Consider the following 19,923-nt stretch of genomic DNA (forward strand, 5'->3'; position numbering starts at 1 on the left):
TAGCTAACCTGAAAAAGAGATACTAACGGCACCTCCTTCAGCAAGTTGTAGAGGATAAATGAGACAGTGCGCATTAAGCACCAGGTCTTGCCCAGATTAAATCATCCTGTAGAGGGAAATCCCTCTTGTTTTTCCAGCCTGCATCTGATCATCCTTGATAAAGGCTCTCCTGAGAAGGGCGCCAGGAAGCTTGCATGCATTCATGTTTCCAATGTCGCGTGTCCTTGCCCAGAGACAGGAAGATGCTCTTGTACCTGCCGCATCCCGGAGAGCCAGGCCCAGGAGCATGCGATTGCCCAGCAATAACCACTTGGCAACTGCAGGCCAAGCACTTTCAGGAGCAGTGAAAATATGCAGGGGGGGTCTGTGTAATATTGAGGCGGGCAAACTGCCTAATCCCTGTTCCTTGGGCTCTTTCAGTTTGGCACATCCACATATCACCGCTGCTCATTCCAGTTCTCCCGGCTCCCACCCGCCCTGCAGTAGCGATCTTGCTGCAAGCTTGGTGGGCCGAATCTCTCCCGCGCTGACGGCATCTATTCGCCACCAATAAATCGCTCTGGCCCTGAAAGGCGGTCAGGGAAGGGTCTACTGGACGTTGGAGTAGACTCACCCCCAATACTAACTGGCTACCGCTTCCCTTTTGCTAATATCCGTCCTGAGTCTTGCAGGCCGCCAGATACTATGTGGCTTGTTGTTTTGGTCGCTAATGGGAAGAAAAAGCTAAAGTATAATAATCTCATCTCCCTGCCCACCCCAGAAATCTTCCAATACCAGCTTACATATCACTTTCTTTGGAAGATCTCCCGGACACACACTCATCCTATGGCAGGGCCTTCCGGCCCTTTTCTCACACGGTCACGCAGAGAAAATGATATTTGTCCTTCACACTGGGGTAAGTGGGCACAAAGCCACTGGCAGGGCCCGCAAATGCTGCACCAGGGCTAAGAAGGTAGAAATCTCAACACAGCCCCCACTCTCTTCTGGAGCATGGCCCTGTATCATGCCGCGTGGTCCTGTGGCACAGCGTGTGGTCCTATATCACAGTACTCATTACACTTAGCGACATGCCCAGTGACCTTTCTGTCTCCCCAACAAGACGGTAAACTCCGTGAGCTGGACTGGGTGCCATTCGCTGGTGTCTCCCCCACCTCTCGAGCGGTGTTGGCTCGTAGCGGGCATGCACTTCATATTTGTTCAACGTCTGAACAATAAAAGGGACAGCATAAAGCAGGACAGGGGCACAAGGAGCATAGAACCACCTGCCTGATTTAAATTTAGTTTCTTGGGGCACCTGGGTGGCTCAGTCGGCTAAGTGTCTGACCCTTGATTTCAGCTCGGGTCATGGTCTCACGGATGGTGAGATCGAGCCCCACACGGGGCTCTGCGCTGACAGCACGGAGCCTGCTTGGGATTCTCTCTCTCTCCCTCTGTCTCTGCCCCTCCCTCCCCACCTCTCAAAAATAAATCCATAAATATCAAATTAAAAAAAAAAAACCTTAATTTCATTGTCAAAATCTTTAACCTCCTTTGTAAACATCTTTAGAAGCAAAGTGACCTGTTTTACCCTCCTTTTGGAGACAAACAGAAAACAACCAGAAGGAAAATCATCCTCGAAGATGTTGAAAATTGTCCCGAGCCTGAACTACTTACTGGGTTTTCAAAGGGGCCGCCAAGTGCAGTGAAAGTCAGACCTGGTCCGGGAGGAGACAAGCAGAGGTAGGAAGGGGCCAGAGGACTCGAATCACACAGAAGCTATCTTAAAGCAGTTAATCACCAGAGACTAGCGTGTCTGGGAATACAACTCCGGGCCCCATTTGACCCTACCTAGTGGAAGGGGACACCAAAAAAGGAAAAAAAAAAAAAAATGTGCAGACACATCATCTTTGCAGAAAGCAATCTCTCAGCATGGTTGGGAAGAGAAAAAAAGACATTGTTAATGGCAGCAAATACTTCATAAATGTTAAGGTTGCCACATGATATTTAAGTGCTTTAAGAGCTATTTAAGGGGCGCCTGGGTGGCTCAGTCAGTTGAGCGTCTGACTTCAGCTCAGATCATGATCTCACAGTTCATGAGTTTGAACCCCGTGTTGGGTTCTGTGCTGACAGCTCAGAATCTGGAGCCTGCTTCGGATTCTGTGTTTCCCTCTCTCTCTGCCCCTTCCCTGCTCTCTCTCAAAAATAAATAAAAACATAAAAAACAACAACAACAACAACAACCCTGAGCCATCTCACTCCTGAGCCTGTGCTCTTAACCACTAAGCCAGTCCTGAGGCTACTTGGTCAACAAGAGGGTTTAAAATGCTAGATCACAATATGTGGAAGTGTGGTTGTGGCTTCATGGCTAGACACACCGCTCGAGCCCTCAGGTGGAACATTAGAGAAAGTGCTCAGAAACAAGAGGTAAGATCCACAAGTACAACAGACAGTCAAAAGACTCAGCCAGAGCTCCTCCCTGAACACTATGTCAGCTGACTCACAAAGCACAGCCCCTTCTAAAGCTGACTGATTGCCTGAGAAGAAATAGCGAGGGACCTGGGCAAAACTCCCGCAGCAAAGGAGGGAGGGATCGTAACCAACTAAGAGTAAAAAATATATCTCCAAAACAATGCCACTGAGGAGATGACAAGGATAGATGCATTCATAAAAATACACCTTCTCTAACTCAGAGAACGGATGAAAGCCTCAGAAAAAGAGAGAAGATAACAAAAGGATATAAAAGCAACCTGCAAAGCTGGTGGAAGAAACAGAAGAGAAAAATAAAGCCATTAGACAAGTGCAAATCTCATCAGAAGAAGGAAGGCATGGTAAAATACTAACAGAACTAAAATGGGGTAAAAACCTTGCACATCATCAGAAAAAAAGACACTCAAAGCTCCACAACACTGACAGTCCATGACAGTTTTTAAAAGGCACTGAAAGCAAAAACCATAACGTACACAAAAAACAGGGCAGAAGTGAGGCCAAATGTACCTCTGTGTGCTGACAAGGAATGATTTGCCAGATGTAGAATTAAAAAAAAAATTCAGTAAGTGTGTAGAGTATGTGCTTATTTATAAAACAAAAAGGTTACGCATACATATGACTGCTTGTATGTGCACAAAAATGCGTAGAAAGAACGTATATTAAACTGTAAACAGGGGCGCCTGGGTGGCTCAGTTGGTTAAGAGACTGACTTGGGCTCAGGTCATGATCTCACAGTTCATGAGTTCAAGCCCCGCATCGGGCTTTGTGCTGACAGCTCGGAGCCTGGAGCCTGCTTCAGATTCTGGGTCTCCCTCTCTCTCTCTGCCTCTCCCCTGCTCATGCTCTGTCTCTCTTTCCTTCAAAAATAAATAAACATGAAAAAAATTAAAAAAAAAACAAACCTTTAAACAGTTGTCTCTGAAGAGGGGTACTGGGGGTCTGTGGTGGGATCATGAACTCTTTTGTGCTGTTCGAATTTTACCACTATCACCGCCTCAACAACAAACTTTTCAAAGAAAAAGAAAGTGTGTGTGTTTTAAGCCATCAAAAATATGTGAAAATCTACACGGTGACACAATGGGAGACGCCCAGATCATTTCTTGGGTTGAACGGACCAGTTACTATACCAACATGGTTGACCTACCGAGTAAATGAAATTTGCTCCCTTTTGTTTTTTGTTTTTTTTTTTTCAATTCCAATCAAAGTATCACTCCTCCCCTAGCTAGGGATCTAGTTCGGTAATATCATATTATCGTTACGACTTCATTCTTCTCAAAGATTTCCATTCAGTCAAGAACATACTTGCAGGCACAAAAATGTTCCCACATGTACGACTGGAATGAGGGGTGTGCTAACCAAACCTACTTGGCAAACTTCCAGCCTCTACAGGGCAAGTGGCCAGTGGTTCTTTAGGCCAACAAAGGAAATGGAGTCACTATATGTCATTCTGTTCAGACTGAATTTTCTCTGTGATCCATTCACAACAAAGTTAAGAGCAGAGGATATGCTGCGCTGATGTCTTCACTGTGGCACACTTGATCCCAGCCACAGAGGAAGGGTCCCAGAATTGTCACGGGGGCCCTTCATGATAAAAGGTTCTCTTCTCCATGGCCCATTTTGAGAGGTACAATGCTTAGACTACAGGATAAAAAGGTATCTGCTGAATTAAAATGAGTTCAAAAGTCAAGCGACCCACTCATTTTCCATCTAGAATCTAAACTGCCAAAAGAACAAAACAAGAACCATTCCCCAATGTCCTCCAGATGAATGTATTTTACCCAATGTGGAGCTGCAGGCTGGAAATACACACATGGTAACCAAGAGACATGTTCTGTAGCAAAATAATGACCTTAGTAAAGAAGACCATGCTTACCAGCTGTACGAGTTTTAAAAAGTCAATGAAGACGTCACTTCTCAACGTGTTTGGGTCCATGGTTACTGAAAAATACGGATGGTGAGCCAGGTTAGCCTGGGGCTCGGTTGACCTCTCTATTAAATTGCTCTGTCCTCTAGGGAGTCCTACAGGCCTTACCAGTACACCACTGCCTCCTTGGGCAGTGGAGCTGAGACCTCTCAAATACATGAAAATCCACAATGCTTGCCTCCTCCCAGCAGCCTTGATAGCAACATAAACCCTCCTATCAGTCCCAGGCACCTCACTTGATTCACACATCCCCGTATCGTTCAATATCCATCTTGCTGCCCTAGCAGGATGATGGTGAAGTTCATACGAAAAAGCAAAAAGATCTTTAAACCTGGACTGGGACTCCTGCTTTGGCAAGACATTTCTTAATCTGAAAATCTGAAGTCAACCAAGAAACCCTGGTTGAGAGAGCACGTCTCATAATGACAGGAGCTCTCAAGAGGTTACCCCCGCCGCCGCCCCAAAAGTGATTATAAGGAAGGCTGTCAGAGAGATTTAAAGTTTTCTATTCAAGAATGAAATCTTACCACTTGCAACAACGTGGATGGAACTAGAGGGTATTATGGTAAGCAAAATAAGTCAGTCAGAGAAAGACAAATACCCTATGATTTCACTCATATGTGGAATTTAAGAAACACAACAGATGAACATAGGGGAAGGGAAGAAAAAATAAGATAAAAACAGAAAGCGAGGCAAACCATGAGAGACTCTTAAATACAGAGAACAGACTGAGGGTTGCTGATGGGGTGTTGGGTGGGGGGGATGGGCTAAATGGGTGATGGGGCATTAAAGAGGTCACCAGTTGGGATGAGCACTGGGTGTTCTATGTAAGTGATCAATCACTACATACTAGTGATCAATCTAGTCCTGAAATCATTATTACAATCATTAATCCAACTAACTTGGATTTAAAAAAAGTAATAAATTAAGGGTGAAAACAAGTAATAAAGTTTTCTATTCTTTTATACCTATAAGAGTATTTACCCTCTTAGTTTTAAAGCTCAGATACCAATATTCAGGTGCTGTGGCCAGAGCAGAGACTTCCCCCTGAGAAGTTCAAATTCCTGCATGAGGTCATTCCCAGACTGCTTCCTCATTTCTTAACCCTCCTTGCTGTAATGCTTCTGGGCCCTGTGCTTTAGCTACACTTATCTATTTACTAACTCTGTGTCAGATGTCTTTCTCTTTTCTTTCCTTTTCTTTCTTTTCTTCTTTTATTGACGTTTCAAATGATTTCATCACATAACTTTTTTTTTTTTTTTTTTAATTTTTTTTTCAACGTTTTTAATTTATTTTTGGGACAGAGAGAGACAGAGCATGAACGGGGGAGGGGCAGAGAGAGAGGGAGACACAGAATCGGAAACAGGCTCCAGGCTCCGAGCCATCAGCCCAGAGCCTGACGCGGGGCTCGAACTCACAGACCGCGAGATCGTGACCTGGCTGAAGTCGGACGCTTAACCGACTGCGCCACCCAGGCGCCCCTCATCACATAACTTCTACCGGCATTTACAACTAGCACTGACTGAAGTCATTTTGAGTTGTACCTTTCCCAAACAATGTTCCGTTTTTCAGAATAAAGTAACTAAAAGAAAATCATGAGAGACTTTTTACAAAAGATATTCCCTCTTTTTTAAGGGAGGCAATTTTAGAGTGGGGAAAAAAAAGCCCTTGTCTTATTTTCTGGAATGTATGTGGTGTAAATGCAAATTAACATAATTGTTAGCATAGACTCTTGGAGATGGGGAAAGCTGTTGAAAAAAGTGTTCATCTAATTGGTTTATTAAGAACCAGGTACAATGCTAAGCACTTTGTGTATTTTAGTTCCTTTAATCTTTACAACAAACTCTGGGGTAAATATTATCTCCATTTATCAGATAGAAGCTCAGGTCATACAGCTAATGAAGTACAAACCTAGGATTTGACTGTAGTTCTGACTCCAGAGCCCAAATCTTAGTCACATCACTAAGCTGCGTTGTCTCCTTGCTTTACCTTGCTAGAGGATGCAGGAGATATCCTGATGACAAATGGACAAAGGCCAGGCCTAAAAAAGCAACCCCTTAGGCACTGTGATCATTTGTGAAAAGACCAGTGGTTCAAAAAGGATATTTCACTAAGACATTAGAAATCAAGCCAAGAGAGAATAAAAATTCAGTAGATATTACATCTTGAGTTTGAAAAAGCTTATTTACTGGGTCTAAAAGAGGTATATTCTCCATTACAAAAGACATATGGGAAATAGATGACCTCTAGAATTTTTATTTATTATCTTTAAAAAACTGTGTGCAGCCATGAGAAATAATGAAGTAAATCTATCATTTCTGACTTAGAATGACCTGTAAAATACAGATTTTAAGAGGGAAAAAACAACTTACAGAAGAAAAAAACATTTTTCCTTGTGCTGTGAAGGATATCAGTGGGATAATTGGTGTAGTTTGAAAAAGGTCTCTAGATTAGATAACATTAATTGCCTGATTTTGATAACTATACCGTGATTGTAGAAGAGAATGTCCTTGACCTTAGGAAATACACACAGAAGTATTTAAGTGTAAAGTGGCTTGGGTATGTAACACAAGCATTAAACACACACACACACACACACACACACACACACACACACACACACAGGAAATTGAGAGGATGATAAAGCAAATATGAAACGTTAACATTTGGGAAATCTGGGTGAAGAATATACAGAAATTCTTTGCATTATTTCTGCACCCTTTTTATAAGTCAGAAATTCTTTCAGAATAAAGTTTTTAAGAATCAATCACCGAAAAGTGTATAGAATAAATTTCAATTTGTGTTTAACAGAGACATGCATATGCACCAGTAGATACAAAAATTGTTTCTGAGGAATACATAAAGCGCTTGTAATGATGCTTACTTCTAGAAGCCTCGGGGTCTAGGCTGGAAGGGAATGCACTTTTCATTGTATACTCTTTGGACAGATTCTATTTTTAAAATATTTTGCATATATACTATTTCCCCTTTTAAAAGTCTTTTTTTTTTTTAAGTTTATTTATGTTGAGAGAGACAGAGAGAGCTCAGGGTGGGGGGCAAGGGCAGAGAGGGAGAATCCCAAACAGGCTCCGCACTGTCAGCACAGAGCCTGACACAAGGCTGGAACTCACGAAATTGTGGGATCATGACCTGAGCTTCACAAACTGAGCCACCCAGGCACCCCTCCTCTATTTCAGTCGAATCCAGGTAATATATCTGTGACTTCTACAATCAAAGCCAACACGTAACACCCAAGGACAAATCTGAAAGTTATTTTTAAAATGAAATACAAAGGCTGTATTTTGTATGACTCCATTTATATACAATGTTCAGAAAAGGCAAATATATAAGACAGAAATTAGTATAGGGGGTGATAGAGGCAGGTAGGGGAGAGGAATACGGAGTGACTGATAATAGGTGTGAGGTTTCTTTTTGGGGTGACAAAAATGTTCTCAAATTCGACCATGGTGGCTGGTTGTACAATTTTGCAAATATGCTAAAAACCACTGAATTGTACACTTTCAACGGGTGAATTTATCTCAACAAATCTGTAAAAATAAAATCCAAATACATACCCTTCTGCAAATACTGTTCCAACTGGTCCCTTCTCTCGTCAGCCATGGATGTGGTCATCGCGAGATAGTACTTTGGCGGAAAGGGTGGCAGGGAATTTCCAAAGATCCGCCTCAGCTGCAAGATCCAGAAAACACACACTTCAGGCCGAGCCTCCAATGCAAGGTTGGTTAGACACCAAAGCCTCCTCTTACGGCAAGTCTCACTCGAGTACTTCGTCTAAAATCACCCCTGCCTGGTGGCCAAGAGGAAGAAAAGGGGATGCTTTGATTTTCTCAAGGAGTTTATTTCAGTACATGTTTCCGACAATGCTGTTAAGCATTCTACAGACTGACATCTCCAGTCTGAGTTTGGTACATTGGGATACGTTGCAATTTTTCATTTGTTTTTGCGAGATTGCCTACCCCTTCCACCATATAGTATTTCTCAGATTCATTCCCCACTAGAATCTGTGATACCAATGATGATAGGAATTTAATTCCCCTACCCCACGTCCACCAAATCTGAACGTAACAGCAGAGGTTTACAGCACGCTAGCTGATAAAGTATCCACTAGCCAGTGCTAATGAGCCCCCAGAATGTGGCTAGTCCGAACTGAGATATGCTGTCCGTATAAAATACATTCCAGACTTCAAAACTTAGCACAAAGAAAAAGAAAAGGGAAATATTTCACTAATAACTTTTTATACAGATCATATGTTGAAATGGTAATATTTTAGATATACCAGATTAAATAAAATTAATGTATTAATAACTATTCATTATTAAAACGTCTTTTAATCAGCCTACCAGAAAATTTTAAATTACACATGTGGCTCACATTATATTTCTATTGTGCAGTGCTGGTTTATAAAATTCCTATAAGTTGGGGCGCCTGGGTGGCTCAGTCAGTTAAGTGTCTGACTTCGGCTCAGGTCATGATCTCACAGGTTTGTGAGTTCAAGCCCCATGTCAGGCTCTGTGCTGACAACTCAGAGCCTGGAGTCTGCTTCGGATTCTGTATCTCCCTCTCTCTCTGCCCCTCCCCTACTCTTACCGTATCTCTGTCTCTGTCTCTCTCTCTCAAAAATAAATAAAAATTAAAAAAAAAAAAAGGACTGTTTATAAAATTCCCGTAAGGTTAACATATGACCCCCGTAGAAACCCAGTGAGTGAGGTCCTTCCCATCCTCCTACCCATCTACCCACCCAATTATGGATCCAAGATCACGGTGGCAGTTATTTTTATGCAAGCTAATAGTAGATGCATCAAAAATATGTTTTAGGGGCGCCTGGGTGGCTCAGTCGGTTAAGCGGCCGACTTCAGCTCAGGTCATGATCTCGCGGTCCATGGGTTCGAGCCCCGCATCGGGCTCTGGGCTGATGGCTCGGAGCCTGGAGCCTGCTTCGGATTCTGTGTCTCCCTCTCTCTCTGCCCCTCCCCCATTCATGCTCTGTCTCTCTCTGTCTCAAAAATAAATAAAATGTTTAAAAAAAAAATGTTTTAAATTAAGATAACCGAAGTGCATTTTCCTTCATTCCAGCCCTGCACTTACAGAGGCAGCTTGAAGATGAGGCCAGCATTCTCTTTATGAGAAAGGAAACTAGTCAGAAATCAGGTTTTAACATCGTGCCTCTGGAGAAGACGGGATAAAGCTCTCTTACCATAGCCAGTAGCTTAAAGAAAATGAAAGCAGATCGAAGAGAAACAAACGGGTAGGAATTTTAACTCCATGGCCTTTGTCACAAACACAGTGTGTATCTGGTGAATATGCACCTTGCATAGGCCCTAACTTCAAAATACAATACAACCACGTGTCGCCACCCCCATTGCCACCACCCTGGTCCCAACCACTGTCCTCTCTTTGCCTGATTATTGCAGAAACTATACAAGAGTATAGTTCTCTGCTTCTGCCCTTGATCCCCTTCAGTTTATTCTTAATACAGCATCTAAGGTGATATTCTGCAAATGCAAGCTAGGTCACTCCGTTGCCCCCTCAAAATCCTCCATGGTTTCCTATCTCATGCAAGGAAAAGCCAGGATCTTTACAATGGCCTGGAGCTGTGCCAGTCAACAGGATGACCGCCAGCCACCTGGGACTACTTACTTTTAAACTTAAATTCGTTAAAATGAAATAAACCTCAGAAAAAAATATTTTTAATGTTGATTTATTTTTGAGAGAGAGAGACAGAGACAGAGCATGAGTGGGGGAGGGGCAGAGAAAGAGGGAGACACAGAATCGGAAGCAGGCTCCAGGCTTCAAGCTGTTAGCACAGAGCCCGATGCGGGGCTCAAACTCACAACGCGAGATCATGACATGAGCCAACGGTGGACGCTTAACCCACTGGATCGCCCAGGTACCCCAAAAAGGAAATAAAATTTAAAATTCGGTTCCTCGGTTGTACCAGCCACCTTTCAAACACGCAATAGTATTTGAAAGTAGCAAGTTGCAATTCAGTAGCTACTGAGATGGCCAAAGAGCATTTCCATCAGCACCGAAAGTCCTACCAGAGGGTATTGGTTTAGTATCTAGAAAGGTTAGTAACTGCCTATAGGTAAGATACATTAAGTGAATGGATGGCAGGCGGTGGGGGTCAGGGTTTTTACTCTTGGCGTGAAGATTTTCAGATAAGGGAAGCAGGCCAGAACGATCGATGTGGCGATGGATTAGAGTTGGAGATACTGGTAGGAACTCATGTTTAGCTTCACATAGATACAGAAGGTTACATATAGAAATATTTATAGATACGTACACACACACACATTTTCCTTTGTTTCTCTTGCTCCAACTAAAGCAACCAGGACTCCGTGAAGAAAATAGTTGATTTTTAGGACTGAAGCGGGGGATATATAAGAGGGATCTGGAGCATCTTGTAGCATCAGAAAACAAGAAAGTGCTCAAAACAACACCACCACCACAAATCAACGGTGGGTGCATGTCAAAGAGGCACAGAAGCAAACTCAAAGAGCTCCATGGGCCAGAGATGGGACAACTAAAATAGCAAAAACTAAGGCAGAATTGAAGTATAACCCCACTGGAATTACCCCAGTGATCAAGGTAGTCATCAAGAGTGATAGGTCATGTTGATGGCAGGTAATCTTCCTGTGATGTGATGAGAACAGCACTGACCTCTGTGATCTTTCTCCCAAAAACCCATAACCCCAGCCTGGTCGCATGAGAAACATCAGAGCCTAACAGAGGAACATCCCACAGAATCACTGACCAGTGCTCCTCGGAATGGTCATTAAAAACAAGGAAAGTCTGGGGCGCCTGGGTAGCTCAGTCGGTTGAGCATCCGACTCCGGCTCAGGTCATGATCTTGCGGTTTGTGAGTTCGAGCCCCGCGTCGGGCTCTGTGCTGGCAGCTCAGAGCCTGAAGCCTGCTTCGAATTCTGTGTCTCCCTCTCTCTCTGCTCCTCCCTGGCTCATGCTCTGTCTCTCTCTCTCCTTCAAAAATAAATAAAAACATTTAAAAAACAAACAAACAAATAAGGAAAGTCTGAGAAACTGACACAGACAAGAGGAGTGTAAGCAGACATGACAATAAATGTAATATGGTGTCCTAGATGGGATTCCAGGGCAGAAATGGGGCATTAGGTTAACAATAAAGAAGCATAACTGAATTGTGGGCTATAGTTAATAATAATGTATCAATATTGGTTCCTTAACAGTAATAAATGCTCCATGCTAATGGAAAATAAGAAGGGAAACTGGGTGCAAAGATATATGGGGATGTTCTGTACTTTCTTTGCAATTATTATGTAAATCTAAAACTGGTCCACAAAAAGAAAGTTTATTTAAAAAACAAACAAACAAGGGCGGCTGGGTGGCTCAGTCAGTTCGGCATCCGATTTTGGCTCAGGTCATGATCTCACATTTGTGCGTTCAAGCACCTCGTCGGACTCTGTGCTGACAGCTCAGAGCCTGGAGCCTGCTTCAGATTCTGTGTCTCCCTCTCTCTGCCCCGCTCCTGCTTGCTCACACGCATGCTCTCTTTTGCTCTCTCTCTTGAAAAAAAAATAAAATAAAACGTTAAAAAATTTAAGAAAAAAGAAACAACACCTGATATTCTGGCTTCCTGAAAAACCAGAGGTTCTGGAATCACTGGGTTCACATTCCTCAGGTAATCATCTCCCGAGGAAGCCTAAGCAGTTCCCACCATTTCCCATTGCCTCTCACCTGACTCACACCTCCCATTTAAACTACCTGCCTGACCCCTGTAGCCATCGACTTTTGCAACCATTCCGCCTTTAAATCTGTTAGTATAAAATATCATAGCAACAATTCTTTTTTTTTTTTAATTCAAGGCAGTTTTCCTGTTATGCCAAACACTGTCAAAAGACACCCCGGTTGGAGCATCATCCCAAGCAAGGCTGTTCAAACAACCTGGGATTTATGTACCCTATCTCTGCTAATTCCATTAAATAAGAGCAGAAAATCGTCTTCTTTGCATGCAATTATTTCCTAGCTAACAGATTAAGCGATCTTTAAAAGGCAATTTTCTCCCTAGGCGTGTGTTCATAAATGTCGAAGATGCTCCCAAATTGGTTTGAATCACAGCAGCCTTGAGCCACCAGAGCCGCCTGGGTTTTCCACCAGCAGCAGGGCATCTTGGGGAAGCCCCTATGCCAAGGTCAAGAACTGGGGGAAAAGCCACCGAGACTTAAGGTTCTAGTACCCATCACAGCACAAAAACTCTCCCAGCAGGTTTCACAACCTGAGCTGACTTCTCAAGGAATCTTTCCCCTCCCCTTTCTGATACTGGTCTAAGAGGGAAGATAAACATATAACAGACTGAGTAAAGTCTGCCAAAAGTCAATCATTGACTCCCCAAGTTCAACTCCGTCAAAATATAACCTTTTCTATTGGTCTCAGAGAGCACACAGTTTAGCTATTAAAACCAGTAGCATATTAAGGATTACCTGGCATCAGAGTTTAGCCCAAACACTCTTTCCAAAAACTGTTCAGATACTGAAAGGAAAACACACCTCTTTTATTCTTTTATCATGAGATGTGTTTGTTTGCTTGGGGTTTTTGTTTGTTTTCGAAAGACCATGTTTCAGATAATATATATATATGTATAATATAATATAATATAATATATATAACAATAATATAATATAATATATATATATATACATTTTCAATCCCAGCACAAACTCTGGCACCATTTCTCCATCACACAGCTCTGTCTTTCAACATGAACAGGACTTTACCGGTCAGTGGAAAATATCACCCCCTTCCCTGCTTAGGCACTTCCAGCACCCCTCCCCCCCATACTTATTCCGAAGTGGTCACCCGGGACAAGCGGAATTACGGATACAAATGGCATCCTTTTTACTGTCAGTTTCTAATGTTGACTCATCCATCCCGCCTCTCCAAGGCCCCTTGGAAACAAAACCCCAGATTTACCGGATCTAGGGCCACAGTTCAAAGCAATCTGGTCAGTGGCATCTGGTACCAAAGACCATGAGCCTGGAGCTTGTATATTATCCCATTTGTTCATCAAAAGAGCCCTGTGAGGTAGATGATCATCGTCACCATTAACATTGTCATCCTGCCACCTTTATATCAAGGTTATGTGACAATCACAGTAACCTGAAGCTCAGGGAGGCGAAGTGACTTTAACCAAAGTCCTACAAGCTACTGAGTGGTGGATTTTTGTTACTTTTTCCTTCTCCCCTCATTTTTCTCCCTTCTCCCTCCTTTCTCCCCTGCCTTCTCCTCCACCAGATCTCTTTTGAGCATCTACTAAAGAAAGATTCTGTGCTGGGTATACTGTGCCAACGGTCCTCATTCATTCCTTCATTTAAATATTTGGGTTTTGTAACTAAATAATCAGGGGAAACAAAATCTCTGCACGAAAAGAGGAATATGACAAGATCTGAACACAAAGTAAAACAGGAATCAGAGAAAGGCATCTTGTGAAATCGAGGAGGACTTTCCAGAGGAGGTGAGGCTTGAGATGGGTCTTGAGAAAGGGCTGGTTGCTAACCAGTGGGCCAGAAAGCAGGGGTCTGCCCAGGAGGGGGAAGTGAGGTAGATAGAGGTTATGAGTGGGCCAACCTGAGACAGAGAATGTGAGTAGGGAGAGAAGAAAGGACCTGGGCTGGGTCAGCAGCTGGCAGGGAGGAAAACTAAATCAGCAGATACGGGCTCACCAAGCCTTCCACTGAAGGATCCTTTGCAAGATTCTGTGGCTCGTGCCTATTGCCGTATCTGATACTAACAGAACATTTGCAAAGAGGCAAGCATCCTTTTCATAGAGTCCAGTGTCACTTACACAGGATGGCCTCATCCTTAACACTAGGTCAAAATGAGCCTGTTGAACGTTTCTTTCACAGGTCTCTTTAAATCCCTTTAAGGAAGGGGGTGTAGGCAAGAGCGGGGCATAAATCCAACCGGTTTTATGTATTCAAAGGCACAGAAAGAAGTCAGTCAAGCAGTTCACATGGCAGAGAGATGAGTAGCACTCAACAGCGGAGGGGCGAGCTGCCAGACCTTGAAGGAAGCTCACCGAGGGACGAGCCTGCAGGCGATCACTTCAGAGGGCACCATTCACAACCGACATCTTGAAAGCACAGCCAAGTTCAGTCTTCCATGCGTTAGCCTCCACGCAACTTGGCGGAGAAAGAGCAGGGGCCACCTTACCTCGGCGGGTGCCTCTCCTCAATCCCAAAGTTATCCAATATACAAAACAGAAATCCAATACTTAAAGCCAAAAATCCCACGTGCTGAAGCGCTGTCTGCCCTGAATGTACCACAGTGAGTGCATGGCATCTAATGGGAACTTAGAATAAATGAACGAATGAATCAGTTAATTCTATAAGGTGAAATTTCTGTTCTACCAGGATGCAGAACTTCCTGGGAAAAATACCAAACCCACACACAGATGGGGCCTTGTTTTGTTTCCTACTTATAGTATTTTTGTATTAAATCAGATTAAGAATTCCGAGCCATTTCACATCTTCAGTGGAATAAGAAGAACAAAATCTAGCTGAGTGGTGCCTGAGAAACGTCCCCCAAACGTTCTGTCTCTGACTTCGGGTTGCCAGACAAAACATAGGATGCCCACGTAAGTATGTCCCAAATACTGCACAGAACTACTTCGACCCAAAACTTCTTTGTTGCTTACCTGAAATTCACATTTAGCTGGGGAGCCTGTGTTTTTATTTGCTAAATCTCTCAACCTTACTCAGACGATCTACACAACAGGATTGATTAATGATGACGAGTGCCCTGCTGACCCCACAGAGGCTTGCTAGGCAGCCTGAATAAAATCCCGTGCCTGGAACTCTGGCAGAAAGCAGATCTTGGTTGCCTGGGGCCAGGGGTGGAGGGAGAGGTTATCAAGGGCAAAGGGGCAAGGGAACTTACATGCAGAGTGCAAAAACTGTTCTTTGTCTTGATTGTGGTGGTAGCAACATATACATTTACCAAAATTCACCACACTGAACACCAAAAATTGGGAGATTTTATTATGTTATCCTCAAATAGAGTAAAAGCTTGTTACTTTAAGACTCCATTGTTTTACTGATACAATTTATTTTGTTAACTGTAGTAAGAAAACCACAAAATTTAATGGGTCGGAGCAGGTACTGGAGATCAGATCTTGGCTCCAATACTTACTACCAGTTTGGCTTTGGGCAAGCTGTGCCTCAGTTTTCTCATCTGTTAAATGGGGCTAATTATAATCCTGGCTCATAGCGCTCCTATTAAAATGAAACGTGCTTTTACATACAAAGTTCTTGGTGCCAACCTTAACACACAGTAACTGCTTACTGTTTTAAATTAATAATACCAATATTCACCTAAGTTCTAAGTAGTTTTCTTTTTAATGAAGTCGTTCCTGTAGAAACAAGGAAAAGGATAAGTTGCAAGGTATAAGATAGTTGGAAACTGGATAAAGAAATCTCCACTTTCAGATTTTGAAAAATCTGGGACAAAAATGAAGTATTAATTAATATCTACCCTGTGCCCCAAATTGGGCACCAGGCTGTGGCTATTCAATATTTAAGAGTCCACTGTACTAACAGTTTGTTTTCCCTGGCTTCCAAAACAGAATAAAAGTCTACTCACTTTATGGCTCCGCTTGTGAACCTACGAAGACTTGACAGGTCTTAGTTTTTCTGAAAAACGAGCATTTTCCCAAGTCTGTTGGTTAAGGAGGGCCAGGTTCAGGAATTCCTCAAGCCTCTCCATCAGTAAGTGTTTAACTGAACACGTGCTATGTGCCAGGCTCCGGGAGAAAATGGCCCCTACTCTTCACAAGTAATCTGGGAAGTTGACACCCATAACCACCTATTTGCTTATTATTTGATGAAAAAATGGAAGGTCAGAGAAGAGGTGAGGTGACCAGCCAGGAAGCAGTCAGTCAATTCCACACCCTCCTGCTCCTCACGGCCGTCTCCTGCTTTTCACACTGTGACGGCAGCCTGCCCAAGTCCACCCCTCGTTACAGAAGGCGGATTATTGGGCGAGAGGACACATCAACTTCCTCCGCCAAATGCCAAACACACCTGTACTTTCTCTTCCCTTCAGATCTCCATCTGCCTACCTCAGCAGTCCTCCCAAGTCCCCAGACACATTTTGGTCACAAGCAGCCGCTCATCGTGCAGAAGTCTGAATCCATGCCCTTCCTCATGGAGTCAGCCAACCGTCATTCCTGAGCACCTGCGGGGGCACAGGCACCTCAGCAGGCGGTAGCAACTCAGAGATGACCACACGAATTAGGTAACGAGCACATTAAAGCTGTTGTATGTGGAGTCCAAAGAAACTTCATCCTACCTTGGAAAATGGACTTTCTTCCAGCGCCCGCTGATGGGAGCAAGAAGCGTCCCTGCACTTTGTTTGCAACAGTAAAACATGGAGTTGAGACCTGTCCTTCAACAGAAGGCAGTTAAAGGAAATGTGTTCTATGCTCGCTAGAAACCCAGATTGCCTGGAAGGATTCTCCCCCAAATAGCTGTTGCTTGGGCAAGTTTGTTTCTTGGCTGTTGTTGTTGTAAGTTTTGTTTAAGTAATCTCTACAACGAACCTGGGGCTCAAACTCATGACCCTGAGATCAAGAGTCACATACTCTTCTGACTGAGCCAGCCAGGGGCCTCTTTTCCTTCCTTCCTTCCTTCCTTCCTTCCTTCCTTCCTTCCTTCCTTCCTATGCTCTTTAAAATCAGGATACAACCCCCCCAAATGTTTTTAATTAAAAAGAAAACATGCACGGGGCACCTGGGTGGCTCAGTTGGTTGAGCGTCCGACTTTGGCTCAGTTCACCATCTCACTGTCGTGGGTCAGTTTGAGCCCTGCATCAGGCTCTGTGCTGACAGCTCAGAGCCTGGAGGCTTCTTCGGATTCTGTGTCTCCCTCTCTCTCTGCTCCTCCCCGGCTCACACTCTGTCTCTCTCTCAAAATAAATAAAGATTAAAAAAAATAAATAAAAGAAAAAGAAAACATGCATGGAGGCAGAGGGAGGGTGAATTTTATTTCCAAACTTTCATTTACTCCTCTAACCCATTTTGGAGACTTGGAACTCTTCCTTATTAGGACAATAAAACCCTTTAGAGCATGCTAATAAATCAGGCTGCTTCGCAAAGAAAATGCCCCACATCAGAGGGAGAAACTATAGTGGGAAACGGCCTCCGGTCTTGATCAGTCATTTGCTTCCTGGGTTTCCAGCCTGCCGGTACTTGAAGCCTATAAATACACTCATTTGAAAACAAAAATACACACACCTTTTCAAAGAAGCCTAAGACACTCTGGGAGAGAGAAAATTAAATACCGATCTATGTACAAGATTCCTAAGACTATAGCTCCGTCTAGATTTAGTGTGCTCATTCTGAACGGGGACATAATGCTGGGGAAGAGCTGAAATGCACCCAGCCAGCGGGGCTGCTGGGGGTCGATCACTGGGCTGGAAAGCGGTTGGGAGAATCACCTGAGCCAATTCCCTCACCTCCCAGCTGCAGAGGGTTAGGAGCGGTAACCTATATAAACGGAGCTGTAGGGCGAGCGTTACCAAATCGATCCTTACTCCGACCCCGCTTCTCAGGTTAGGGGCTTGGAGCGCTCAAAAGGTCCGGTGTCTTGGGGCGCGCTTTTCCTCACCTGCCTCGAGCCTGCTCACCTGTTCGTTCCAACGGTGCAGCTGGCTGTAGCGCACCCTGCAGAAGAGGTACCCGTCCAGGTACACGGAGTACAGCTGCAACACGGAGACAGAGCGGCTCGGATTAGCTGAGCGAGCAGGTGAGCCCTCGCCCCGTCACGTCGCCGACCGTCTCCCCGCCCGATCAGACCCCTGGTCCCCCGCGCACCACGTAGCGGCCCCCCAGCGCGTCCGGCCGCTGCTGGGACACCGGGATGCAGAAGTGCATCTTCATGGCTCTGGCGGGGGCGGGGAAGGGCCCTCTGCAAGCCGAGCCGCGGCGGCGAGTCCGGGCTCCGGGGAGCAGAGGGCGGCAGGTCTGCAGCGGCAAGGGAGAGTCGGGACCCGCGGCGGCGGCCGGGGCGGGGCTGGCACCGCCCCCTGGTCCCCGCCCAGCTCCCGCCCAGCGGTCGGTCCCGGGAAGGTGGGGAGCCGCGCTCGCAGAAGCCGGACCTGCCAGCGGCTCGACCCGGGTGTGTGGACCGCTCCCGGCTCCTTGGCGGGAAAATCGTGCGTGGGCGGGTGGATCGCTAGAAGCCTTCTGGGGAGAAGGTCCTAGGTGGTCTTCAGATTTTCATCAGAACCCACAAAAGCTTAAAATCGTTGCTCCAGCCATATAGATGTCCTGTCCAGTGCCAAGCAAGTAAAGACTCCCCCGCCCCGCCCCCAACACCTGGGGAGGGGGAGGGGGAAGGGGTGGTAGGGGAATGTACAGCGAGGAGGAGTCGCTCTCTCCAAGTGTCCATTCCAGGACCCCATTCTGACTTCCCTGGGTGGTCGGAGGTCCCATCCCCCTTCCCTGGGCCTGTCCTGTGAGGGGGAGTGACGGAGCGACCGACCGATCCCGTGCAGACGCGCCCTCAAACTCAAAATGTTGATATTTTCTCCAAGTAGGTGCCCCCCCCAACCAGGATTTAAAAAAAAAAAAAAAAAAGCTCGTGTCTCACTACCTGTCGACAATGCCCACATGCAGTGCACTGAGAATTAAGATTCTCAAGAAATCCTTAAATCTAGCAGTTGATCTATGACTAGCGTAGTTACATTAGCCTCCGTTTGTTGTGTTAACAATTTGTTAAATCGGGGCGCCTCAGTGGCTCAGTAGGTTAAGCGTCCGTGGGAGTCTTGGCTTTGGCTCAGGTCCTGATCTCCCGTTTCCTGGGTTCCAGCCAGGCATCCAGCTCTGTACTGACCACACGAGCCTGCTTGAGATTCTGTCTCCTCTGTCGCTGCCCCTCCTGACTTTCTCTCCCTCAAAAAAAACCCATAGAACTTTAAAAAAAAAAAAAAAAAAAAGAAAGAAAGGAAAGAAATACTTTTCCCACTAAAGTACCAGAAACCTCAACCACTGTGTTTCCTTAATCTACCGGAAACCTTATCAAATGGGCTTGGCTTGGGTCTCTCCTGGTCCCCGGGAAGCCCCGGCTTTAAATAGGTGCCAGCACCCAGTTAGCTGGGTTTCTATAAACGCTGTGTTCTCTGGACTAACCATCCCAAGTTCTTTCAACAATCTTTCATCTTCAGTTGCTGTGTAAAGCAATCCTCCTAATTCCCTTATTTTAGTGAAATGAGGATAGAATTTCCCCCCTCCCCCTTCCCGCCATGGTCACTGGGGCCGAGGGATGCTCCAGGCACCTGTGTGCCTGTCACTAGGTAGGTGCTGGGCTGCCTCCATGGTTCCTCCTGTTCGTAGCTCTCCTAGCTCTTGGGGGTAAACATCAAGAGCAACATCCTTTCCCATGACAGAAAAGGCCCAGAGAGTGCAGTAACTTTTCCACTTGTTTTCCCCATAGGTCTGATTGGTTTTTTTCTAGGACTCCGTGGATACCACTGAAAGCCCTTT

At 44.9% G+C, this 19,923-nt stretch overlaps 2 protein-coding genes across 4 annotated transcripts in view; one reads left to right on the top strand and one right to left on the bottom strand.

Moving 5' to 3' along the window:
* LOC122234841 (translation initiation factor IF-2-like) overlaps positions 1–12,317 on the top strand; it is a 73,744-nt gene extending 61,427 nt beyond the window's left edge. The window contains exons 2-4 of one of the 2 annotated variants that reach the window (XM_042972606.1): positions 8,008–8,128; positions 9,486–9,657; positions 12,251–12,317. The gene's annotated coding sequence lies outside the window, so the exon portion shown is untranslated. The remainder of the gene's footprint in view (positions 1–8,007; positions 8,129–9,485; positions 9,658–12,250) is intronic. The other variant, XM_042972599.1, reaches the window with a different exon arrangement.
* The window catches only part of SNX31 (sorting nexin 31), a 68,685-nt gene extending 50,337 nt beyond the window's left edge, over positions 1–18,348 (bottom strand). Inside the window, exons 1-4 of one of the 2 annotated variants that reach the window (XM_007073309.3) lie at positions 18,253–18,348; positions 18,066–18,140; positions 7,966–8,080; positions 4,340–4,404 (exon numbers count right to left, since the gene is read on the bottom strand). In XM_007073309.3, coding sequence (XP_007073371.1) covers positions 4,340–4,404; positions 7,966–8,080; positions 18,066–18,140; positions 18,253–18,318 — 321 coding nt within the window. In that variant the 5' untranslated portion in view covers positions 18,319–18,348. Of the gene's footprint in view, positions 1–4,339; positions 4,405–7,965; positions 8,081–17,894; positions 17,973–18,065; positions 18,141–18,252 lie in introns of those variants that run through there. The other variant, XM_042972597.1, reaches the window with a different exon arrangement.
* Positions 18,349–19,923: the final 1,575 nt, after the last annotated feature.

This window comes from Panthera tigris, chromosome F2 (assembly GCF_018350195.1).
Source record: "Panthera tigris isolate Pti1 chromosome F2, P.tigris_Pti1_mat1.1, whole genome shotgun sequence".
NCBI lineage: Eukaryota > Metazoa > Chordata > Mammalia > Carnivora > Felidae > Panthera > Panthera tigris.